General features: G+C 39.8%; 1 protein-coding gene across 2 annotated transcripts in view; it reads left to right on the top strand.

Moving 5' to 3' along the window:
• ZNF385A (zinc finger protein 385A) overlaps positions 1–27,415 on the top strand; it is a 103,857-nt gene that overhangs the window by 56,382 nt on the left and 20,060 nt on the right. For both annotated transcript variants that reach the window (XM_053455961.1, XM_053455962.1), the window contains 2 exons: positions 13,487–13,629; positions 23,504–23,614. In XM_053455961.1, coding sequence (XP_053311936.1) covers positions 13,487–13,629; positions 23,504–23,614 — 254 coding nt within the window. The remainder of the gene's footprint in view (positions 1–13,486; positions 13,630–23,503; positions 23,615–27,415) is intronic.

Raw genomic sequence — 27,415 nt, forward strand, 5'->3', positions numbered from 1 at the left:
GAGGATGCCTGCCTGTGATGGGATGGGCAGTCCAATTCTAGGCTAGTCTTTGACACGCACTGAAATATATTATCGGTGTCGGAGGTTTGTTAATGAGCTAAGGGAGCAATCAAATATGAGCAGATGCAAATTATATCAACACGACTCAGGAGTAGGCAACATCTGTCACGCCAACTGCTGCTGTGTATAACTCCCACACTGCTCAGCCAGCCAAGCTGGTCGTCCATAGCTCCTTGTGCCTGTAAACTGTTTCAGCACAACTAGGGCTGCAACCATCTCAATGCTATTTCCCAGACCTTTTATCATGTAAGTGCTAACAGTCTGCATATTTTGATTAATACTGAACTTAATGCTGAGATACGATGCTATACAGAATGCTGATGGATTAGTATGAAAGATTTTTTATTGTTTTCACTGTGTGCTGGTCAGTTTGTTACTTTGTATATAAGTCAACAGTAAAGGGCATATGCATTACGCAATACAATGTATATACTAAAGTTATTCACTTATAGAGCAATGTAGAAATATCTAACATTTCTTCTGATCTCTAGATACACATCGCAATAGAAGCATTGCTTAAATACTGTTGAGGGTTTCCCTAAACTGATATTAAACGTGCCACATGTGTCTTTTTTCTTTTTCAGGAAGCTGTAAATTATTTTGACATTGTACAGCACTGTGGAATCTATCGGTGCTTTGTAAATATGTGATATTAAAATAAAAGAATTCTTAAATTTCCCTTTCCTGGTATCTTAAAGAAACCATCTCACATATATGCTATCCATGTCTGTTGAGTTCTTTATTCTTTATGTTTATTCCACATACACATTCATACTCTTTATACAATGTTTATGTTGACCCTCGCTCTACAGAATTTCCCTATTCTTCGCACCCCCTTTTCCTGCTCACTGCTACCCTTTGACTCCCCTACTTCCCTGCTATATGTTCTCCTTTCACATTCTTTTCTGCATTGCTGAAGAAGTGTCCTAGTTTGTCAGAAATGATTAAAATAACTTCCACCTCATTACGCCAGGCAGCAGGATCCCAGAGTGAGGGGGTTAGAAGCATCGGATGAGAGATCCATGCAGTGCCTCTTTCTGCAGGTTGATGCGAATGCATGTGTGTATCTGAGTGTTTACTTGCAGCTCTGCATCGTTTGCATCATTTGCACCCGCTGATTGCTGCTTCCATTGTAAAGCTGTCATGTTACTTATGGATAGTAATGAGTAATGTGTCTCTCTAGTTAAAGCCAGCAGCGAAACTATAGGACAAGAGAAAAGTACAATATATTTAGGTGTTCCTGCTCCCTTGTGTCCCATTGACATCAGGTGTACTTTGTGTTACTCAGGTCGTCTGTTGAGTGTGATTAGAGGTGGACCAACCACAAATTGTGTGCACTGATCATGTGGGCATTGTGCAAATCCTGCGTCTTGTGTGGCCTGGCTTTCTCCTCCAGTGAAATGGCTACCTGCACAGACCGTGTAATGGCTTGGGTCAGTGCTAGTGAAGATGGGTGCTGCTGAGATATAATGATATTACCGTGTCTAAAATGGAGTACAGGTCAAATAAGTATCATCTCACTAAGGACACTAATATCTAGCTGCTGATTCTGTGTGAAGGAACAGGAAAAAAAGCATCCCTAGCAAATGTTTTCAGGAACATTGCTATATTTGTTCATCTTAGTTTTATAAAGAGAAATATACTACCCCTTAGCTGCCTTTATATTAGTGTCAGTTAGTAATATTAAGGACCATCAACTGTTAGGTGGGATACATAGCCCCAGATTGCCACCAAAATGTCCATCAGATGGAAGGTGAGGGCATTTTAAATGGGATCTCCATTTACTGTCCAGCCATAAAAAGGTTCTTGCATTCAAAGCTGCTCTGACCCAATTGCGTATTATCACACAAGCACTACATTTTTTTAAATCTGTACATCAAAGGATTATATGATGTGTTTTATAACAGATGTACTGATGTTTATGTAAATCTAATTAAAAGGCAGCACGGTGAGTACTAGAAGTAACATAGGTGTCAGCTCACATGATCTGCAATCTGGATTACCAATGCAGGAGTTGACTCTTCTTGATCACCACTAAAGTAAATAAAGTGGCAAAACCAGAAGCACAGTGGTTGATATATTTCTGCATCCTACATTGAATGGATGTGTGTAACCTACACTAGGCTCGCAGCCCATTCATTGAGACCGTGCAGGATAGACGAAGGTGGGGACTTGCCCTGAGATCTGAACGTCTTTGGGAGCTGGGTAAGATGTGGTAATGACGCAACAATGGACTGCAGTCATCGGTTACTTAAATATATTTTACGTGTTGGGACCTTGTGTCGGAAAGGGATTTTCAAGGCTGGTTTTGGGGTGTGTGATCCTATAGAGCGCTATTCTGGTGGAAATGAAAGCACAAAGTGTGTAAATATATTTTCTATATTACAGATGCTGGAGATCTTTTATATGTCATGGTCTCCTTACTGGACATCTTGTATAATTATGGTCTTCTAACTAGACATCCTTAATAATGTTATGGCCCCCCTGGCCACATTTAGTTGTCTATTTCTGTGTTAAATGGTTTCTTAGTGCAGGAAGAATCTGTGACATGTTCATCCTATCATTGGATAGAACACATAATAGCCAACTGAGATATCTCTCGGAATTACAGGACATGTGCCCACAATTGAAGTCTTTGTTGCAAAGTAACATATAACCTCTCCTCTGAAAAGACGGAGGATTCATGAAGCACTCTCCAATCACAGGTGCTGAAAGCTAATGCAGTAATGGAATTCAAAATTACCTGCACCGCACAGAGCCTAATCCATCAGCGTTCAGAAATATGGAACTGGAGATTAAAACGGAGTCTTAGATTTCAGGCTGTGCTGGGGGACAGCGCAGATTACCTGGGTGAACCAGTCAAATTAGATCAGTTTCTGTTTCTCTATGTAAATTAATAAGTAATTTCAGGTTGGGTGACAGCTGTGGACATGATTTGCCTCACTTTTTTTTACTGCACCTGGTCGAAGCTTTTTAAGAACAAAAGACAAGGGGCATAAAAAGAGGAACCGGGAAACGAAAGATTGCATAAGAATAGCAATAGACATTTTGATGGTAACAGATTCTGTGCCAGAAAGAAGTATGCTTGTAATTTGTCTAATGATGTCACTGTGGTTGAAGAGTACCCCTGCCATGAGCTTCACAAAGTAGGGTAAGGGTTGATTGTTGATTGTTGCTCAAGTGTCTTCAAGAGGGTGATTTATTTTCCAAGAGCTACTGCCCTAGGGATGATAGGGCCAAATCAGTCTTACTCAGCCTGATAGATCTGCTTGTGCTATAATCAGAGTAATTCATGACCAATATCTAAAATATCTGACTACTTAATAAGAGTAACAGTGCGTAGCTATCCATTCATATTTAGACTGCGTTTCCTATCACCTAAAGCCACACAAAAGCCCAAAAGGCTTCCCAACTGTCATGGGAACCATCCAAATGGCCACATGGCATAAAAAGATTGGTTATAGATGAAGCACAGAAAGAATTCAACCATGTTACTGCGTGAGTCAAGACTGGGCTGCGTCCTAATCCAAATGCCGATTATGAAAGTATTAGTACAAAAATGAAGCCATAGATCGTTTTTTTCCATATCCTATCGTCTTACCTTATTCAAGAATGTTGAAGAATACCATGGCGATATCCTGCAGTTACAAATAAATAAAATTACTATTGAAGCTACCAACTCAATTACCCTTATCAACTACAGTGGGCCATAAAGAAACATCAGGGTTGTAGACATTGTGATTCTATTCACATTTCTATCCGAGGTCAGTGCTTACATAGCCCAGCAACATTTACTGCTGTGTGGTGATTAAATTAGGTCTCTACTAATATTGTGATTTGTACTAAACACAGACCACATTCCTGAGGATTATCTGAATTTGTAACAGATTCAGTTCTCATTTGTCCCCAGGCTCCACAGCTGTCTTCCTACGACGTGTCCCAGATCCTGTAGGTCCAAGACAAAGATTCAGGGTCGCTGAGAGACACAATGTGCTGATGTGCAGCATTTCTCTCGTTACAGCGCCGGCCATGCTCCTGGAACGACTAATCTGCTATGAGTTACAGGAGACGTGATGTTTAAAATTAAAATGTATCCAAAATATAAACTGCTTGTTCTATTATAAAAAAGAATGTTAAGATCTCATGTCCTTGCACAGGTTTGGATAAATGCCATCGCTTGTTCAAGATAAACCAGTTTGCTTTGTCATCGCTTGTAAGGTGCTACAAGTATCTCATAATATATATATATATGTATATATATATTAAGTACAGTATATACATATATAAAGGCGCTTACAGGACTTTCATAAACAGTCTTTTATTTCAAATGACAAGTGATCGATGTTTCAGAAGTCCACCTAGCGGAGCTTCTAGTCAAGCAGCACAGAGGCAAATGATATTTGCAAGACACATCAATATATATATTTATACATGTGTGGGAATATTCTGTTATCACCTTCATGCGTATCTCCTCAACTGCTCTCTTTTTATGTATGTTGTGTGTATTTAAGATTACCTGCGCCTTACTTAGTATGCCACTTAATCTGAAGAAGACCTTTATATACCTGTCATACTTGTATGTGGTCTATAAAGTAATTAAAAGTCAGGTTCCTGAATCACTACGTTCTTGTTCTAAGATCAAGTGTGACTATTGTGTAACAAGACTGATATGGGAAAATAAAGCCTCACTAAAGTACAAAACCGAGTAAGAAAAGTATTAAAGCGTTGTGTTAATATTTTCAGCTCCGTAGGAGTTAAAGCTAAAAGCAATGAGCAAGCAACTAAGGACTTAGCAAAGTTTAATGATGTACAGAACACTTCTCCAGGTCTCCTGTGACCTTACATAACCATTGGGTTTTTTTGTTAACCCTTTATCTCCCTTAGCAGTCTGATAGAATGTTTAGCCAATAATGTGTATTTTCTTGGCAGCTTCACAAGGGAAAATCATTTTGCCTACAGTGACAAACATCACTAGAAAACTAACACATTAGGGATATAAGCTTGCAAAACGTAGGGTTCTCTTCATCTGTGCTAATATACGGATCTTAATGTGCGTTCATGTTATTGTTATTTTTTTATATTGTCAGTTTTAATGTTATTGGTAAGTTTGGGTTTCACTCTTTTGTGATTAAATCTGCCAGAACTCTATAAAAAAAGTTCCCATTATAGCAGAATTAAAGGCTGGATGATGAGTCTAGAGAGGTCACAGTGATCCGGTAAATTTCCTATTCATTCTTTCAGAGGTGTGCCAACTAAATTTTAATTTCCGTCTCAGTAAATCTTGTGAGGCACCACCGAATCAAAAAAACATTTTCCAAAAAAGTTTTTTTTATATTAAACCAAAGTTATGGTCTGTAAGATGGCATCCCAGGGGAAGTCTCCTAATCCAATATTGTCCCAAAAAGGACTTTTTATTTGTCAAATGTAATTACATGTATTATGTCAACGTCTATGTGCCAGTTCCATTGCCAGTTTTATATTGTATATGACCCTAACAAAAATATAACGAAACCTCCTAATTACGAAGACAAATTCCCAAAAAGTGTTGATAGCATTGATTCAATGCATGTAAAACCATCTCACTTCCCCCTCAATGACCAAATAGACTGTAAGAGCAGGACCCTCTTCTCCTTCTGTACCAGTGTGTTTTAATGTGTGCTAATGATGTCATTTTAAATTGTCTTTGTTGATTATGTTCTCTGTCCCCTATTGTAACAGCATTACAGAATCGCTGTATAAATAAATGTAATTTAATGTAATGAACTGATCAAGGCACCTAAAAATGAGTGGCGTAAACTGTAACGTTGGACATTGACGACATAGATGGAGTGGTTGGAGAGACTCTTTCCTGGTGTGTTACCTATAAAAACCGAGTGGTCTAAGAACACACCTGATCTACTTTATGAAGAATTAGTTGTATATGTACTCACAGACGAGATTAGCATTGCGATCGGTGATAAAGCACCCTCCTGACATCAGTAATCCTGCCCCAGCAATGGCAGCAAGAATGAACTGTCTGGCAATGGTTAATCTGTAGCCCAAACCACAAATTGCATTCTGTTTAAAATTAATAATCCCAAGAGCTCCATTCTGCAACAGTTATTACCAGCTGATGACAAAATGCTGCTTGCAAAGGTTTGTTATTTTCAGCGAGAAGACAAATATCCAGCCTGTAATTACTTAGCCCTGGAATTAGTAAAAAAGAAGGTTATCTAAACGGATCCATACATCCAGAAAACTGCAGGCTTTTCAAATGAAAGTGCTTTATAAGGAGGCACGATCGCTATACAAACTACTGCGACCGATCCAATGCTTTAGTGTGTGGCTACTTGCTACAATAGTCTAGCTGGGCAATCTACGACTCGCGGGTGTTTCTATCCAGAGGGTGGCCATATGTGAATAAACAGTCTCTAGCCTTAAAACGCTCGGGTCGATTTTCATCTCTAGTCCGACCCAGCCTATAAAAAATACGCAGCACAGCTAAAGATGGCTAATAATTAAAAATGTAAAATAAAAATAACAAGAATAATAAAGAAAATAAAATGTAAAATAACTGCAAGCAGTGTTTCTGACTAGTAAAGGCATCTATTCAAAATATAAAAAACACAAGGAGGATCATAAATGTTTTTACTTGTTTGAAGTCACGGTTTATGTATTCTGCTGGTGTATTAACGCTGGTCACCTGCAACATGCCAGGTGCTGCTGACAGATGCACAGCGTGACATTCTGCAAATCAAAACTAGCAGAAGAAGGTGTCTTTGGTATTATTATCTCCTGAACTCAAGGACTCCTAAAATCTTGGTTTTTTTTCTTTTTCATGACAAAAAGAAAGATGAAGAACAAGTACATATAAAGTGCATTCCAGTCTCCCTGAACACAAAGACTACTGATGCTATAAATGTAAATAAAAGAATGAATAAAAAAGTGTTTTGCCTCTTAGAGCTTTGTCAAGGGCACAGTAACAAGGCATTTGCCTGCTTTCCGTATATTCATGCCTGGGAATCAGTATCACAGCCAAGGAAAGGCTAGTATGTAAAGTCAAGTGGGCCAGTTCCCCCACATTTTTAAACCCTAACACCCAAACTTACCCACAGACCAACAAACACACACGCTAACACACAGACACACACATCCACATTAACACACACACTGACTCACTTAGCACACAGTTTGTGTATTATGTAAGCTACAACTGCAGGATGACATAACGTTGCGTTACATAACCCCACTAAGCCCCGTCATGAGCAGCCTGGCACTATTTACAGGACAAGGACTGGCCTAGGGGCAATTGCCCCTTGCCAGCTGGATCCTGATTGCAGCTGGTTGCTGGGCCTCTTCGGCAGTCCATTGATCTCCAGATCGGAATGTGCTGTTTGGTCTGACGCTCTCCAACTAGGATCTCCTTATATTTCATCTGTTTCCCCTCCCACTGAGACATAGCCCCACCCACTTATCCTGTCTCCGCCCCCTTCCATGTCCAGCATATATATATATACGGTATATAGAGAGAGAAAGACTTCTGTGCCATTTGCCAATTGCGGTTATAGGGAGTACAAGCCTAGATTAACACGAGTTTCAGGGACCCAGAAAGACTGAAAAATAGATTTTTTCCTTTCCTGATGCTTCCAACAATATTTAGGTCATGCTTTGTGAATGTGATTTTCCAACATTAGCGGCATTAACATAATAGCCTTAAATAGGATCTGTTGCTGTTTCGTATGAATATATCGGTGGTGATATATTCCGCCAATAAGTATTGTTCCAAATCCCTGCTCCACTTCTTAGTGACCCCAAGAAATCCATTCCCATCAAGGGAAAGAGTACTAAAAAATTCATACATCTTTTTTTCACCTGTGTATATACCGCAATACACAAAAGGCACCTTTTATTACATCTTCATTGCTTGTAGTTAAGTGTTAAATTTTGTATGATCTGCGAAGTACAAGCATAAACCATTAGCAACCATCTCGTTGTTTGAAAGAAGTAAATCTTAATCCACTTGGCTGCAGTCATTGCAAATGAGAAGTGGTTCTCTGCGCTCGCGCGTTCAGACGTATCAGCATGTGAGCAGTCAGGGGTCTCTGTGTAATAAATCACGCCGCATTGCATTCCATCTCACATTTCTCTTACCTCTGTATCTTTTACTGCTATATTATTTACCGTCAAGCCATCAAATGTAAAGGACAGGTCTGCAAATGGGCTAATGCCGCCTGCAATGTTCTCATCAAGATGAAACCACATCTGTGGGCTGATGTTACACCGTGTCTGGAGCTATGTTGTGCTCCTTCTGTGCCCTTTTTGGTCAGCGCCAGTCCGCTAAGTGTTTTAAGCTTGTTAGAACTACAAAACATACATTAAAGGACATTCCAATTGTTTGCTCAATGGATCTAGAAGCAATGATGTGTCTTTTATTTTTTATTTGTTTACTTTACATATAATTTACATTCAAATTCATATTCTACTGGATTCCATTTATTTTTAGATAAGAGATGTGTCAGACTTCCATAGATAGAATATCAGGTTAATATTGATTACCCTTCCATGGAGTGACAGATAATGCGTTTGCTCTTCCTACTTCTCAAGGTGAGATAACAATTTCATACACAAGCCAATACTAAATCTATTTAACCCTTAAGTGTATTTTAATGTATCCAGGGATATCATCCTGGGGTCAAGAAGGATTTTTTTGTTGCAAAATTGGAAAGAGTTACAAACTGGATTTTTTTTTTTGCCTTCTTTTGGATCAACAGCAATTAACAGATATGTGAAAGGCTGAACTTGATGGACGCATGTCTTTTTTCAGCCTATGTAGCTATGAGGCTTCAATAAAATATTCTTAAAAACCCAGCAATAATTTGCTTTCAAAGATAATTCTAGAAACAATCCAGAGTAGAGGACGATAGGCGTCTGCTATAACGTGAATCGATGAGACCCCAATCATTTCCGTTTAAGCGTATTATATTGACGCAGTCATTGTTGAAAAGTCATTTATCCAATACATGACCCGGATCGGCTTGGAAGCTTCTGAAGGGGAGAAAGGCGGAATAGTTTATTGTGTCTGTGCATCTGGATAAACAAAAGCCCAAATGAATTTGAATACTTGGCTTTATGGGAAAGCAAGGCGTAAAATACATTTGTTTTTCCTTTGGCATGCCTGCATGGTGATATAGGCAGCAGAGTGCCACGGCCCATCAATCCTGTCCATCGCACAATAGGATTACAAAGTGACTTTGTGAGCTGAAATCTATGGTCCACGAAGCCTGTCCCTTTTTTTGGGGGCAGTGATATTTCTACAGCTTATTGCAGTGACAGCTTCTAGCATTTGATGATCACCCGCTTTTTAGGGGGACAAATAGTATGTGACATGCGGCTTCTATAGATAGATGCGATCTGTGGAATTAAGTGGGACGATGAGAGCTTTCTGAATAATCCATAATCTTTGGATACATAGTAGCCGATGAATAAACATATAATAAGCAGGAAATCTGTTTCTGTAAGGTTGTTTGTAAATGAATATTAGTTTAGAGCGTTTTGTATCAGAATCCGGTAAAGCGTATTTTTCTCTATTCCTATCTTCGCAATTCAAGGGCTGCTCTTGAGGCTGTAGTTAATCCATGCTCTAATTGTGCAGAGGGTATTTGATGATTGAAGTTTGCATTAAAAAAACAAAAAGTAACACAAATAAGTAACGTGATTAGGATATTTCAAGCCTATCATTTACTGCTCTACCACTTCCCTGTAGTCCTTAGGTGATTCTTGCACGGGAAGAAGGACAAAGGTGTTAAAAGTTATTTTGTCGCTGTGAATAGGGTACCAGACTATGTGCAGATGTATCAAGTTGGCACTTTTGTGCTAAAAAATAAACTAGTACTACGCTGACAAACATGTCCCGCGTGCATCAAAAAAACCTGATCAACCCTCAAAGAGATGAGTGATGCTTCACTGTATTATAGTTCCCTCAGGTGGCAGATGAGCAATAAATATTACGCCTGATAATCATAGGATAAGGTCACGTCCTGCCATAGACTTAGAAAAAAATAGGGCTCGATGGCGTACATAACAATTATTTTATTCGCTGATATTATTTTACCCTTGATGGAAGAAGCAAACAATGTACTTGAGTCAGAGAAAAGCTTATGTAATAGACTGAGAACCTAAGTGTGAGTGATCATGTTTATGGTGTTCTGGCGCCCCCTATTGTCAAAAACACATCACAAATTAAAATAAACATGGAAGCCACATGTGATTACATAGCATGTGCATGAATATCGCTGGATTGTAGTCTCTGCAAAAATCCGATATTTATGTCCACAATTTTTTTTATTCTTAGTAAAATAAAAAAATAAGCATTCAATAATGAATAATGTCGCCTATTTTTGCCTCTATGGAAAAGTATAAACATTGTGAATTATATATAGCATATATAATCACAGTTTCTTTTAAGAATCCATATATCACACCTTGTCTAAAAGAGTAAGTGTTTAATAATTTGAAGTTGATGTAGTCTTTGGAGATATAAATTCATTATCAGTGGCCAACATTGAAGCATGTGTGGAAAGTCTTCCCCAGGGCATTTGTACAAAACCAGTTTAGAAATGATTATGGTGATTTACACATTAAAAGAGCAAAGTAGTTCTGAGGTGTAAATGCTGACATGGAAGCAAAAGCTTTTTCTTTTCACAGTACATCAGGGAACCTCACAAAGTGTTCAGAAAGAGTTTCATAAAACAGTTTATTTTATATTACACCATATGAACTGGCACACCTGAGGACAGAGCACTGCTCATCACTCAGGCACTAAAGTGTTAAAAACTTTGCTTTGCTTTATATATATATATATATATATATATATATATATATATATATATATATATATATCCAACATTTTATACAGGTATACAGCACTTCTTACAATACATATGTTCAAAGGATATGGGAAAGCTAGAATTTACTGTTAAATAGATACAGTAGGTAAAGAGAGCCCTACTAGGAAGCTTACAATCTAGAGATTGGCATAACCATCATCTAGAGTGCACAGCAAACTACAAATGCAAAATATGCATAGCCATACTGAAATGCACATTACTGATACGTGGAGCTCCATGCTGTAATCATTTGTCACAAAACAAATATTGCGCAATGTATAGATCAAAAGTTTTCTCTTTCAAAGGGAGCTTTTTTGCATTTCTGGTAGTTAGCTATAAAATACCATATATATATATATATATATATTTATATATACGGTATATATATATATATATATATATATATATATATATATATATATAAAATGAGTTGTTTCAGCATAAAAATAATTTAGTTTCTTCATAAATTGTTTCTTGATAAAGAAGTGCATGCATCAAGTTTGTATTTCATTGTAATTGCTGCTGCTAGATCCAGACTAAATGTTAATGTATTATAACCCTACAGATGCCCTTTCTGTAGCGACACCTGCTGGCGAGTAGTAAGTACTACAACAACACAAGAACACACTAAAAAGTGATACCATTTATAGAATAGATTAATGAGAAGAGTTGTGTTTAACAATATGCAACCTACATGTAGGCGCAGTAAGCTCATTATAAAAAGGAAAAACATGTATGCTTCCTTGAAATAATGACTGGGGGCTTTAGGCATCATTTTTAAAAGATAAATCATGTTTGTTCATTGTTCTTTCTATCCCCATATCTGACTGTAAAATGTGATCAAATCTTTGTCAGATCCCACGCCTGGCAGCTACGCAGCTAATTCCCACAATCCCATAGAAGCCGTTAAGAAATGATTTTATCGGGCTCTTTCAGCTCTGTGAGGTCTAGTGCTGTCATAAATTCAGATGCATTAAAAAAACAACAAGAAGGCTTCTTATAATGATGGGTTGGTGCATACCTAGAAACATCTTGTGAAGTTCCTAACCCTCTCGCATGCTTCTTACATCAAAAACAGGGCTTTTTACTGGGTCATTATACAGAAACCCAGTGATCAATTTCACTGTGATATCATTCCTTTCAAATATCTGAAACACAGCGAGCGAGCTTAGAAACCTGTCTGCTTTGTAAGAGCTGTTTTGATGTCCATTCTACAAACATGAATAGGATTTACTATCGCCAGAAAGAAAATGTCAATATTCTGCAAAGATTTTGTAGCCGGTGCTTGAATATGCGACAACAGAAACAAAAGCGGAAATGCGATTTTCCCTAATGCTTATCTCCAATATGTACCATGTTTATCTACTATATGTACTATGTTTATCTACTATATGTACTATGTTTATCTACTATATGTACCATGTTTATCTACTATATGTACTATGTTTATCTACTATATGTACCATGTTTATCTACTATATGTATTGCATTGTAGAAAATTGTGTTTTCGGATCCAATGGGAATTTGCTTTGTTTTTTGTGCGTTTTGGTTGCTTTTCGTGCGATGATGTGTATATTTTTGCCTGTGTTCAGGTTTTTAAGGCTGGGGACAGGTGCACGCTGTGCTTCGGACACACATTTAATTACCTGTAATTTATGGAAATCTGAGACCTCCGGCCTGCGGGGCTCTTGTTTTCTCTTATCAGAACAGAACTTCTTTTATTCCCTCGTTCCAGCATCAATGCCTAACGTAATCATTCTGCCTGATGAACAATTCCTCCATGATTTCTACTCCTTAACCCGATTCTTACAGTAAACAAAATATTCATTTGCTTCCTCTCTGCTAATCGTTACTAGGATGAGATGTAAAAGAGAAGTCCATGACCCCCTTGTTCCTGTGTACACCTTCAGTTTATTTGTCTAGGCTTATCCTCAGGTGTGTTTTTCAGTAACATGTTTGTGATTCCTGTTCCTTTTACACTCAAATGTTGGAGCTTAAGGGCATCACCGCCTCTCTTAAAGACCAACTAGAGGGTCACACACTCTCATCCGCATGTATAAGATCTTAGTGAGCCAGGGACATAGTAATCAATGAACGTCCTGCAATGTTATACACGCGTATCTATTGATTATATATATATATATACCGTATATATATATATATATATACTTTATAGCACTTCTATAAACTATCCCAGCCCTTATCCATGTCCAACTTGAAACCCAGGGCTTTTTAACACATTTCGATGGCGAGTCCATATTATTATTGTTATTTATTGATTTCTATAATGCCGTCATTTTCTGCATCACCGTACAATGCGGTCAGTACTCTCATGATACCCGTTACAATTATATACCCAGCGCCGGACTGACGGAGACGGGGCATTCCGGGAACTTTAAGGCCAGAGGCCGTCTGATGACATGAATGCCGCTAACCGCTGGATGTTATGTTTTATGCCTACATATCTTGCCGATCTGCCGCTAGAGTATACTAGAGTATATTCACGTTGCATGTTTGTATATAGTACACCCCGGGACACTAAACCTATGTTCTCTTTGCAGGAAGCATTAACAGAGGTGGCCCATTACCGACCCTGTTCCGGCCGCCTGCCGCCATGGTTCAGCGCCATTTGGATATAAAACCTCTGTTCTCTTTTCCTGTGGAACCACAGCCTGCAATTGGCCTTTTTCCTCGATTCAGCACGGTAGGTGATGCCTCTTACGGGATTCCGCTTTCTAAAGTCTCATGCTATTACCATTTATCCCTACAGACCGACTAGATCTATAGCAGCTTTGATGAATTTACCCCCTCTCTTCCATGATCCATTATCTATTGTTTCCAGTTCATCTATTCACAATGCAGCTATTACATTTTTATTTATTTGGGGGGGTGGCAAAAAAATACATTTTATCAGCTGGCTCGATGGGGTTACGTTGCTAGCAATGTTGCCTACTGTATTGTCAATCAAATCAAACAGAACCACCACCAATTTGACAAGTTTCTGCTCCACGAAGAGCTTGGTTGGAGCTGTATACTGAACAGCTAAATGAGTACCCCCCCCTTACAAGTTGAACTATGCATTATGCAGGGCCAGCTCATCCCTTCTTGTAGAAGGCCCTTGCCAGAGAGAGCCATTCATCATGTATAATGCTGTAAATGCATAACTACCCTGTGAGCTCCAGATTTAGTGAATAAACCCTTTGTTTCCGTAGATACAAGATAAAACGCAAAGTCATTTTTAAAATGTAATATCTTTTAATTTAATATTTTGAATTTTACTAAATACTTGGAACTGTTGGGTACACTGGCTGCATGAATTAAAAAAAAAAACAGAAAAAAGGACGGCAAAAACCTAGGTAAATTGTAACACAAAAATAACTCCTTTTTATCAGTTTAACTTAAAATGGGGATTGAAAATGCTTATTTTTTTCCATGGAATGTATTGATCTATTTGAAAAGGATGTTATCACTCCAGCCTCCAGCAGGGCAAACAGTCACGCTTACACCCAAAAGTGTAAATAGTCAAATTCCATCAGTTACACAAATAACGTTGGATAAACATTCCTCTGTGACCACGTTCATGTATATCACATGCAAATATCCGATTATCCGGCAAACATCACACAGCCATGAAAATACTTGGCGTGTATCCACTTCCCTATTTTTATATTTCAATTAGGAAATCAAAATATTTCATCGACTGCAGACTGTTAGTCAATCAAACAGAAACGTGCCTGACGTGAGCAATTGAACTATGGAAATAACGCTGATTTCTCCAAAGATTAAAACAGAAACATTGTTTGGCAGAACCCAGCAGGAAGGATACAAGAATCCCATCCAGCAGAATATTTGACGGAGACCCCTAACAAGAATAAAGAATTGGGGACAGTTCCATTCGTTATAAATGGGGGCTGTCACATGAACGATTATACCTCATCCTATTACTTACACTTATATTAATTATATATATATATATATATATATTATACCTTTTTACTGAAGTATTATTCTAAACATTACTTACTTTATCATGTTTTTATTCGTGCTTTGCCATAAGATATTAGTAATAATAGCATGGTAGGGACATCTGTTTCTAGAATTATATGTCATGACTGCTAACACAAAGTAAGTAAAGTTCTTGAATGCCTTTGTTTTGGGCCCATAGACTGTTGGCCTATTATATCGATCCATGCTTAATTTATAATTTAATATCAGTAATTAGAATGAATACATTTTTATTGATAACACTGAGGGAATGCTTAGAGGGATGTAGTACAAGACAACCTAGGGTTGGATGTGAGAGGCTTATGTACCGTGCAGCCGGGCAAATCCAGCTGGTGGCCGCACACTGCAGCGCCTGATCTGCCGCTGGAGTGCCGCAGGAGTTAATATGGAGCAATGTCGGCCAGTGGCCCACGGGCATTTGCCCATTGTGCTAGATGATTGGTCCAGGGCTGGGAGTATACTGCTGTGTTACGTCGGGCAACACCATACCTCTCAGTACCCAGTATCTGTACAGGGTGGCCGATATACTTAAGTTGGGAAAATTCCGCTCGGTGTACACTGTGCCTGCCCATATTACTTATATGAATGGGGCAGTTGGCAGCTATGCTTTTACTGTATTTCTCAAATGATATAACTGATATGGTTTGTAATGGTGGTAATTCAATCACATTTTCTGTGGGAGTTGTTAGAATGGCAGTGACCATGGGAGATGCATTTTATGGCAATTTGTCTGCTGTTTGGCAAAAGCAGAATTGTTAATGAAAGCATTGGCTGGTTCTGTGCCATCAGTTCTTGATCTAAATGCTCAATCTCACTGTTGGCATTCTTAAGCAATGCAAGGACGTTTTACCTTACAGAGATGGTAGGTTAATGGAGCAGCCTCCCAGCAGAAGTGGCAGAGGCTAACACAGTGAAGGAATTTAAAGATTTGGCTATCTTGAATATAAGACAAGACCAAAGACTGATTAAGACTTTACATCAGAGAAAAATGGGCAGATTAGATGGGCTGACTGGTTCTTATCCGCATCATATTCTATGTAATTAAAATCCAGCCATATAAATGTACTTTAGGTTTAAGGAGTCTTCAGGGGAGACATCAATGGGCTTGGAGTAACTGGTGGGAATCTCAGGGGACATATGGTCACCCAAAACCTGAATAATTCCACACAAAATGTATTGAGTGACATTAGAAGTGATGAGTTTATATTATACAAACAGAACATTCGGTCGATTCCTCTCAGTTTCCGTTGATAAGCTGTGAAGTCAATCGCTGCAGGCTTCTGATCTACCGGCGGCAGCGTTCTGTCATTGGAAGCGTTAAACTTATCGGCGTGCTTCGCTGAACCACGCCCACTGACGGCAAGCTGACACTTCATTGGCCGAAGCTGCAAGCTTACGCCCCCGGAGTGGCTGGGTGAACCCCCTGAGTAACCCTTTCCTTCCAGTGCTCTGGGCTCGCTGTGTCACCTGGGATTAAATGGGATTACACTCCGCTTTAGTGTAAGGCATGCTTGGGTTTTTGCCTGGGCAAATCTTTGCTTTAGTGCAGTTTATCAGTCATCTAGTGCAACAATACGTATATTAATAGTATGGACATAAAGGGCAGAGTTGAGGTCATGGGTTAAATGGTACTTAGTGGGATTTGAATTACATGTACAGCTGCAGTTACATATTAATTATTAGGTTTCTCATTAATACTAAGTTTATTATGAGATGGATCAATGATATGGTTAATAGGGTGGTTGCTCTGTTAACAGAGTTGACTTAAAGGGTTAATGAGATCCTACCCTGATACTGGACGCATTTTAATGGGCATAACCAGTAAGGGTATCAGTGATATTTTGTCCCGGGAGTGAGGAGGTTAATGATAATGGGTTCTGGGCTTTGGCTTGTGTCCTAGCAGTGAAAGGGTTAAGCGGGTTCTACAGTGACACCTAATGCAGTAATGAATGAGGGGTGTGGGGCAGGCAGTGCACTGCTCTCCGGCAGTGAAAGGGTGATGGCTGCTGCGGGGATGCTCTGAGCTCTGCGCACAGACTGCGGGATGCAGGAATCCATCCATAGAGGGTAAGAACACACTGCTGCCCCAAACTACCCCCCATCTCCCCCTGCCCCTCAATCACCTCTCCTCCTCTTCCCAGCTTTCTCTCCTCTCCTCTATTCCCTCTTCTTTCTCTCCCCATCTGTTCATTACGCCTCTCCCCTTCTATTTTCACCTTCTGCTGCCTTTTTTGTTCTCCCCACTTCTCCTTCCATCTTATTCTCCCTCGCTACTCCTTCTCTAAAAATCATGTTTTAACTCCATTTCTGACCCCCCCCCCACTGTGTCCTCTGATATCTGCCCTTCTCTTTCATCTAACTTTCTCCTAAGCAGTTCTTTCACACTTGTGTTCTTTGCATTTTATTATTTTCATCAACAGCTACACAACTAGGGCTTTTCACAGTCTGTATCAGTAAAAGTTTGCGTAGCCACCATGGCCACTTTGGGCTACTTTAAATGCACATCTACCAAGTGCATCTCACGTGCTAGTTCTGTCCCTTTGGGTAGACACAGTCTGGCAGTCAAATGGTTACTGCAGACATTCTCTTGCTCATATGCAATAACAGACTGTTATCCGCCTCGGCGTCATTATATCGTCTTTTCCACTTAAAGTCTGAACTAAATAGTAATAATGTGCATGTCGGCTTCATTCACAGTCTGGCTGCCTGAGGGTGATCAGAGTTCTCCTGTGTGAGCCATACAAGTGCTGGTCATATAGCCATGCTTCATGTGAATGGAATCTGTAATATTATTTTGGTCAACTGGGAGTGATGGGAGTTTTAGCTCACCTGCCAAGGCTGTCTATGACGTCTCTATATTGTCTGTGGAGAGGGGCAAAGATTATAACTTTGGGATCGAAGACTTAACCCTTTCCTCTGTATGTTTCCTTTTTTTTAATTTGCAGTTTGGCATTCCCCGTAACATTTGGGCCACTCATCTCACTCCATCCTATCCCCATATTTATTTCCCGTGTCCCTGCTGTCTCCCCTCTGTCACCGTGACCATGACATGCTGGCTTCTCTCCCACTCCCAAAAGTGGGGCATATGTGTTTTTTAGGGCGAGTCAAGAAGAGGTTAATAAAGGGTTCTAAATATATTATGATGCAGCAGAATGCTTCATTACTCATTCATTGCTAGGAAAACCTACCAGAATAGCGTGAGCAGCAATACCAGCCAGTTTCTGAATTCACTTAGAGGCAGGGGTCGTTCCAGTTAGAAGAATGAACTATAAATGTGAAAGGGCCAGCCAGGAATTATTATTATTATATTTATTATTATTATTGGTATTTATTGATTTATATAGCGCATATCAGATTCCGTAGCGCTTTAATAGAACCTCTGCATTAGGACGGTGAAGGCTTTGGGGTACTTTTTGTTTTTTGGGGACGTGTCAAGCATTAGCAGAAAAATAGAAGCTCTGGAAATCAAAAGGCGGCTATAAAAAGTGTGTATTTATGTTGCTTTTTTGGGAGTTTATAAAGCTGTTCTATTATTATGGGATAAAACAAATGAACAGCAGGAAGATCTGATGTAAGGTGGCGGTGCTGTGATCATAAATAGCCTAGCTGCGCTCGTGTCGCTGTGACATAAAAGCGCGTTTGAGGATTTCTCGGCGGCCTTAGCAGGTGGCATTTGTAGGCACCGTGTATATAGTACGATGTATCGCTGGCCTTTTATACAATGTAACAAACCGGGGGATACAAAGTCAAAAAACACAATAGCTTCTCATGCACTTTGTACATAGGGAGGATTTTGGAGGGAAAATAGGTTAATTCCACTTTTGGGCATGAAGGCCAGGAAGCCAAGATGGAAGGACGTGAGCCTTAGTAACGAGGACTCTGGCGATAGAATTGATTTCCCACCCGGTTACACAAAAACCAAATTCTGATATCGCAATAAAACAAGCACCGGTGTATCGTCTGGGATTAAACGTTGGCTCCTATGCAATAAACCAAGTGGAAGAGTAAAAGCACAATAGTCTATTCACAGATGTGCCTGGAAGCTAAAAATGATCATATTTTACACTATATTTATAGAGTGGCAGCAAATTCCGTAGCGCTGTTACAATAGGGGAGGAATAAAATAACAATAGCTTTAAAACTGACGATATACAGAACCGGAGAAGACATAATGACACGTGTTTGCACAGAAAGAGAAGAGGGGCCTGATCTTGTGGGCTTGCAATTTACTTAAAGTTGGTTGCTATTGTTAAAGATAACAGGGCTATGTGTTGCTTTTGTTACAGATAACAGGGTTAAGTATACAAAAAGCTATTTCAGGTCAAAATGGTGCAGTCACCATAGTAACCAGTGCAATGTTAATACAGATTGCTCCACTTGTATCTCTTTGGACCTATTTGTACTGTTGTGAATGTCCAAAGATAAAAACCCTTTTCCCCATTGAGTTTGCTGAACTTTTAAACAACTCCGGTGCTTGTTTGATGGTAACAGACCTTTCTTGGCCACGGGTATATTGACGGGAGTCTGTGTGTAGGGACGTATTCACTAAACTAGTGCTTTGCAGGTGCAGTGGCCGCAAGGGCCCGTAACGTCTTTATGTGATTCGCTGATGTCAATTTGCAGCGCACTGATTTATAACGGTATAGAACTCTGAGCTGCACAGCACTGTTTGAAAATAGTTAGCAGAAAGATATGACTACAAGACATTCAGACGTTTTTAGAAACATAGAATGTGCTGGCATGAGAACCATTCGATCCATCCAGTCTGCCCAAGTTCGGAATACTTTCCTTAGTCTCTAACCTTATCGGCATATCTGGGAACTTCTGGACTCCGGCTTGCGGGACACGGCCAGGACTGCCCACTGACATCAGGGGGTGGTCCCGTAATGTTAGTGGGAGGTCCCCCTGATGTCGGTGGGAGTTCCCGCTGACATCAGGGGCAGTCCCGCTGACGGCAGCAGGAAACACCACCATTTCAAGGGAAAATGGGCGTGGAGCGGGGCGTGTCAAGACCCCTCTCCCGTGATCCGGCAGGAACATCAACCCTGTTGCAAATCTTCGTATCATCAGTAAAAAAACATCCCTTACCTTCTGCAATATCACTAATAAAAGTAATAAAGAGGATGGGTCCGAGTACAGATCCCTGAGGTACCCCAGCAAAGCCTTTAACAAAGAGAAATGAAATGTTGGCAGATTTATGGAAAGTCTGTCTATGTTCAGTTTTCCAAGCTGCGCTTCGTATAGCATTTGCCATATGCCTTCTGTGTGTGGAGAATAAGTATCAAAGGCTATGATGCCAGTGTACCCTAACAGGATTAGAGGAATGCGCCGTGCTGCTGGGTCAGGATTAGCAACCATAGACTAATCCAGCCATTGGGATTAATTCTCAAATCCATGTGAAATCACTGAAATCACTCAATGGCAGTAGAGGAATTGGGTTGGTCCTGGAGGTTGGAAATGATGTCATTTTTTCAGTCCCTCAAGTTGCATCAAACCCTGTCTCAAATACAAGGCACGATGTGACCAGTGACCCCCAAGATGTGACCAGTATAATTCTGAGGACCATGAAAAAATGTATAGGGATCTATTTTCGATTGTGTTTTCTATATACATATTTCACACCTGTTAGCCAGATCGTGATCTCCATTTAGGGGAAAAGACCACCAATTATTGTAAATTCACAGATTTGCATATTGAGATTTCATTAGCAGAACGCAGGGCTGGGAAAAGGTTTATCCCTCGTCATATAAAGAACATTTCTGCTGCATGGTGGAGCAGTGACTAATGGAGCGGTGCTGCTGATGGTTCTCTATGTACCATGTTACGCTATGATTGCTCGTCACACATATACTGCTGCGGAACTGATACTGGTTCTCTTTGGAATAATCAGGTAGAATTGGACCTCATCATTCCTTGTTCATACGACCTTAATTATCTGTATCCGTGGTTGTTTTATGTGTTGTGTGTTATATGTTCCTGATAATTACCTAGAAAACACAATTTTTAGGATTCTCTGGCTGCTTTGCGAGTCCAGTTTTTATGCATATTTGAACCCATTTTAGATGAATTCCCATTTTTATATTCAGTCTCATCTTCCTCCTCCCCTCTTTTGTTGCCATTTTTTTGCCCAGTGTGCTGCCCTGATGTAGATCTAGTTTAACCTAAGCGTTAGGACAGTATATATTTGGGGCATATTTATATATATATATAAGTAAACTTACTGAAAGCACTTGGCGTACTTAAGTTTGCTTTCTAAACTCAACTGGCTAACTGAACGTTGTTAACCCTTTGAGCTCATCTCCTATTGACTTCAAAATGTGCCCTAACATATACTTTAAGTATGCTTCTGAAGAGTAAGGCACAGAAGGAGGAAAATAAGAACACATCTGCAATCCAGAATGGACTCCAGCATTGATCACTTAATTCATGATAATGCAAAAAAAGGTACATTTGCAACACAATCCACAGTGTTGAGAATTCCACGGCTATCACTGTTTTGGCTTTGTTGGGTGGGAGTAAATACATTCTTTGGGCTACAAATACACGCAGTTGTTTATTTGGATTTTTTAAAGCTGCTGTTACCATTGAGGAATGCAGCGTTATCCTGAAGAGGAGGTAGGAGGTTGACTCGTCCTGTCCATCTTTACCCTTCTCCTGCTGTCTGCTTTGTTGAAGTGTCCCTGGAGGACCCGCAACTCTGTTCTGTATTTACTCCCCAGCATAAACAGATCCTGCGTGCGCTTTGGGGTGAAATCAATGGAATGAAATCCAAAAATATTCCAAAAAAAGAAAAAAAGAATTTGCGGGCCTTATCAAAACATGAATAGGTCTTCTGTAAATAGTTTTATTTCTTCTTTCTTTGACTTTTAAATCAAAAGTAGCTACAGAACTTTATGATAGAAAATATGTGACCTTTTTGGAGCCGGTTATATTGATTAAAATGTTAAACTAATCACTACTGCTTTGGAATGTCATGCTGGCTTTCTCCTATCTGAATGTACTGTAAATATTATGCTCAGTTTATGAACACTTTGTGCTTCTTGAAAACTGAATGTTTAACCCATAAAGTGGACCCGAGGCGTTCACTACGCCGCATTGTTAAAAAAAAGGATAGAATTAGTTTTATTATCCACAGTTTGTGGGGGTGTCATTGTGCACAAAAAACAATTCTCAAACCAGAAAGAAATGTTAACATACACTTTAGACGTCAAATTGTGACAGATGCGCCTTGTTATAATGATGGTGTGTGCTGTGTTTGTTTTTTTGTTTTTTTATTTATTTTATGTTTTGGCTGACATAGGGATAACGGGAAATAAATAGGAATTTGCATGAAATGCTCTGTGTATGTCAGTGAAAGAGGGAGACGTAGTGAAAAAAGCTGGAAAATACACATCTATACAATGAAAAAATAGAATATTAAAACAATGAAAGTGAGATGTTTTAAATTCAGATATGATCTTCTAGTTCTAGTCCAGACATGTAGCTATGAGTTGTGACCTACAAGAGCATAGGTGAACATCAAGCAGTCTCAAGGGTGCTGACTCTGATGGTAGTCCAAGTCCACCATAGACAGAGTACTTCTTGGTGATTTAAACCAAGCCATTCTATTGTAGGTAGTATGATAAGGAGTTAGAGTATTTGCCAAGTAAATTGGGCCAAGATGACATATACAGTACATGACCAGGGCCGCACTGGCCAGCGTCCACCTGATGGCGTAGGTGCAGCCGAAGGATGGTTACACACCCTACGTTTTTATGCTCACGCAGCATGTGGACAGGGATACCCAACCGTTGGTCGAACGCTGCAGCGCTCAATCTGCTGCTGGCAAATAGGCTGAGTATGGAGCAACGATGGCCAGTGGCCCTTTGGTGTACTGGCCAGTGTGCCAGACAGGCAGTCTAGGCCAGTCCATGATGCATATGCAGCTGTGCAATTATAACAAATGTACTTCACATGAAGTTCATGTCCTGTAAAATGTCTTCTTTGTAGTTAAAACTTGATGTTGATAACTCATCTGAGATCAGATAGCTCCCTCTACTTTGGGGAGTATATTTTTTAATGAATATGGACCATTTGAGGTATTTTTGGTGATACTGCCGCTTTAAGGCATGGTTTATGTCAGCCGATTGGCTGTGGGTTTTGTTAGTTTATGGATGAATGATGAGGGTGGATTTCCCCAGGGGCAGGGTGGGAGAATCAAACATTCGCTCGAGTTCCTTTATAAAACATTCCTGCCGAATAAACCTTCCCTAAGCACTAACCCGGCATTCTTCCTCTTGCTCGAAAGGCAGAGCTTACGCCTGGACTGATCCGTTCTTTACTCGTAGAACCGTAGAACCTGCAGTGGACTGAGCACCTGCATCTAGTTTATTGGAGAGAGTTATTAGCAGTTGCGCGATCGCATCATTCATACTCTGGCTTTGTCTTTTCTCCTAACAAACCGAGTGGCTCTGGACAAATTTATCTAAGCAAAGCGGATTATAAGTTTTCCTGGCCGCTGACTTTTTTTTTTGTTCTGGCATGCGGTATTTAACTCTGAATTTCACTGAACTCTGCCTGCTGTTTCTATACAGATGGACCCTGTGCAGAAGGCTGTGATCAGCCCTAATTTCGGAGTCCCTTTTGTCAAGACCAAGAGGCCAGTGATCTCCTGCAATGTGTGTCAGATCCGCTTCAATTCCGAGGTAAGTTCCCACAGCTCTCCTAACCTTTCAACTTATTATTCATGGGCGCTTATGCCAATAATCATATTTTGTAATAATTAAATAAATGTGCAGGTCTTGGTCAGCCTAGTTTGGTACATCTTGTCAAAATGTCATGAATGCCAACCAGAGCCATCTAAAAACACCTCCTCCTCTTTGGTAGTTCCGCGTGTGTCCTGCAGCAGGTCCGCCCGGGGTCCTCTTCTTGTGAGCTCTGGCGAGCTCTTCTGCACCTTCTGTCTGTTTTGCTGAAATATGTCATTATATGTAATATTTTTCATTTTTATTTATTGTTTTATATGGCACCATCATATTCCATAGTGCTGTACAATGGATAGACAGGACATGGCAAGTAGTATATAACATAACAATTTGGCTAACAGAAACAACAATGCAGACGCTCATCGTACGGCCCTTAAGAGCAACATATTTATTTCTAACGCTGACCCTTTTTAGTGCATATGCAGCGGACTGCGGCCCCCAGCAGGGGCTTAGATATGTTTGCTGGTCAAGGGATTTATAACGGAGCTGATCTCCGATAGTAAGAAGGTAGAATGAGAATTAATTGCGGCAGAACCATATCTCTGTCTGATTGCTTCCCATGTAATCCGCCTCTGCTAGTTCTAGTTAACTGTCCTGCTTTTGGAACAGCTGTCTCAACAGCTGGCTTCCTTCTAATGATATTTCAGCTCCCAGCACCCAGCTGAGGGGGGTTGATAGAGAAGGAGGTTGGGGGCCCCTGAGATTGCTTTCTGTTTATTTCCCATCCGCAGCTGCAGACCCTGACCGAGGACAAAAATCCAGAGAAGACCACGGCAACATTTATACTCGCCAGTTAGGCTGTGGTGCTGCAGCTGCTGCCGTAATTACATATCTCACGGATGCTATTGATCCGTTCATTTGCTTTATGTATTTTAATGAATACGCTAGCCATAATTCTTCTATTAAAACAATAAAATAGAATTTGTAATGGGAGTTTTTATTTCTTTTATTCCTGAATAAAAAAAAAGGATAAATATTTGGAGTACAGAAAGCAATACCGTTGGAATGTGGGAGTGCATTCACAATGTCTACAGTCACACACACTATATAATGAATGAGTACACATTTTATGTTATACAGTATATCAGTATATCATTTAGTTATTTATGCCACTAAATGTCTTCAATGCTGCTTCTTCTGCCGGAGGGGCTTCTATTCCCTGTGTGGACAATTTCTACCCCTATATATATATATATATTTATATATATATATATATATTTATAGTTCAAGTAACAATGTATTTTTGTTTTATATTGGAAAGATTGGGGTGTATGGGTATAGGGTGTATTCACTAACCCAAGAGTTGGCATGAGAAGCCCAAGTGGGCTTCTAGTGGAGGAAGGGCTAAGATGGCCCTGCACAGTGCATAATTTATGCGGGGAGATGTCATTAAAGTAATTTCACTGATGTATGCAGTATGGGGTGTGCAGTAAGGTCAGGGAACTGAAATGCTCAACTCCTACAGACTCTCCAGAACTCCTATCTCAAGATTATTGGAGAAGGAGGGATGCATGAAATTGTTACACTGGGTGTTACTCCAACTGGCCCCAAAGATTTTCTTTAGCGATGGGTATCCAGCTTGCAGGGTCTGTTCACGCATTGTATTAGGGTATAATGCTTTAAAGGACTTGGAAATATATTTATATTGATGTAGCGTTAAGATAAATATCCACGGTACAGAAATACTTGCACTGTGTGCCGAATCATTGATCAATGTCTTCTCTGACTGTAGCACAGAACAGATGTGGCGCTTTACAGGAGAGCGGGGGAAATCCTTATCAGAAAAAAAGGGTGTTTTGGAAGAAACTGTGTGAAAGTTAGACTGGAGCATCACCGTCTCAATGAAATCCTTCTGTGTGCTCAGAAACCTCATTAATCTTTTTTTCTAATATTTTATACATAAGTGAAGACGCCTAGATTTTGAAAACTTTTTTTAAAATTAATTTAAAGAATTAAAACGTATTCAGTTCTTGGTCTTACTTTAGATTTAGGGTAATCATACGCCTACCTCATGCATGTTTAAATTCCCTTCCTGTGTTAGCCTCTACCACTTCTGCTGGGGTGGCTGTTCCACGTGTCTTCCACCCTCATCTAAAATGCATCATGGTTAGCTTGCCTAGAATTATATTCTGTCTGGAGTTTGTCGCGATCGAGCCAGGAGTCTCAGCAAAGCTTCCTATTTAAGCTTTTAAAACCTTTCATTTGTGTCTCCTTGATTATATATATCTCTGCAGTTGACTTGATCACTCCAATGATCCCCGGTTGAGATTCTTGGGAGTTGCAGTTCAGCAATACCTGCGCTGTCACACTTTTCATCAAGAAGGATGCTAATCAGAAAGCTCCTCTTTAGAAGATACCGAAGATCATCTTCTCTGAGTTGTTTTAAATAGGTAGACTCTTGAAATCAAGCACCACCATCTCCCAACAGTACTTGACATGTGCCGGCAACCGCTGCCGGTGTCTTGTACCCTGCGCGATTCTACTGAAAAACACAAAACTTAGCAAATCCATCAAAGATCATTCTATTCCTGTCCGCTGCTAAAATTATCCTCATTTGCAACTCAATTTTCCTTCAGTGTATAACAAGACGCGTCTAATTATATATAGCCACTGTTTGTAAGTGCAAAAAGACTGTAAAACCTTGATTAATTACCTCCCACATTAAGTGGGCTTTTCACACTAGAGCATTGCTGCAACTTGATTTTTCACTCATATCTCACAGAGCAAATTGAATAGATGCTTCTGAAAATGTCGCTTTTGTTGGTTCTTTAAAGAACATTTTAAAAGACGTTGCCCTAAAGTGCATGAGACAGGGATTGTAATTCTGTTTTCCATTGGCTCGGGTGTCTTGCTCTTGAGGGACGCTAACCAATCAGAGTTTTGGAAATATTATTAACTAAAATAATGAAAATGTGGGATCAATGACCTGAACGCAGTTGCGTAGTACCCAAGGCTAGAAAGACCAAATCTCCCAGACCCTGATCGAGACTTCTGTCTCCTGTCACCATTTGTCCCCGGAGCCATCACCTGAAACACGTCAAAGGTTCAATTCATGTTTATAAGCCATTAAAGGTGCTGTTCCACCTGCAGTACTTAAAACCGCTGAATCCCAAAGCCATTCCCTTAACTCTTGAATCATCCAAAATTAGAATTTTTGCCAGTAACACCTAATTATCACAAAAGCAGGTACCTTATAGGTTGTTGGCATAGAAACAGAAAAGGATGTCCGTTTCTGTGGTGTTTTTATGGGATTAAACTTTAAGATTACGGTTTCGTGACAGATCTGGTTTAATTGCTTAGTTTATTAGAAACTCACGGTTGATGTTGAAGTTGGACAGCACCTTTAGACACCTTGGCACAACAAGTTTATTTGGTGGTTTCTTCATACCACTAAATACAATGTATAATTTCCAATCCTTTATCTATAGCTTGCATTAGAAATGTCCCTGGGTTTTTATTTTAAGTCTGATGGTCAGGTTACTCAAGGATGGAACTTGACTATCCAATTTCTTTAACATGACAGGTTGCACTGAAATTCATAGACATGTATTGACTCTATACATGGGGGAAGCTATTTCGATCCTGCAAGTCAGGAATATCCCATATTTTTATTTACTGGCTGCTCTTCAGTCTGTGGCTTTTAAAGGATTAAGCCATTGGGTAAATTATAGCCCGATCCCACATAGGGCTGGAACAGGAGCGACTTGAATGGCAGCTGTCATGAATGTGGATTCTACCATG

Source organism: Spea bombifrons, chromosome 2, assembly GCF_027358695.1.
Source record: "Spea bombifrons isolate aSpeBom1 chromosome 2, aSpeBom1.2.pri, whole genome shotgun sequence".
NCBI lineage: Eukaryota > Metazoa > Chordata > Amphibia > Anura > Pelobatidae > Spea > Spea bombifrons.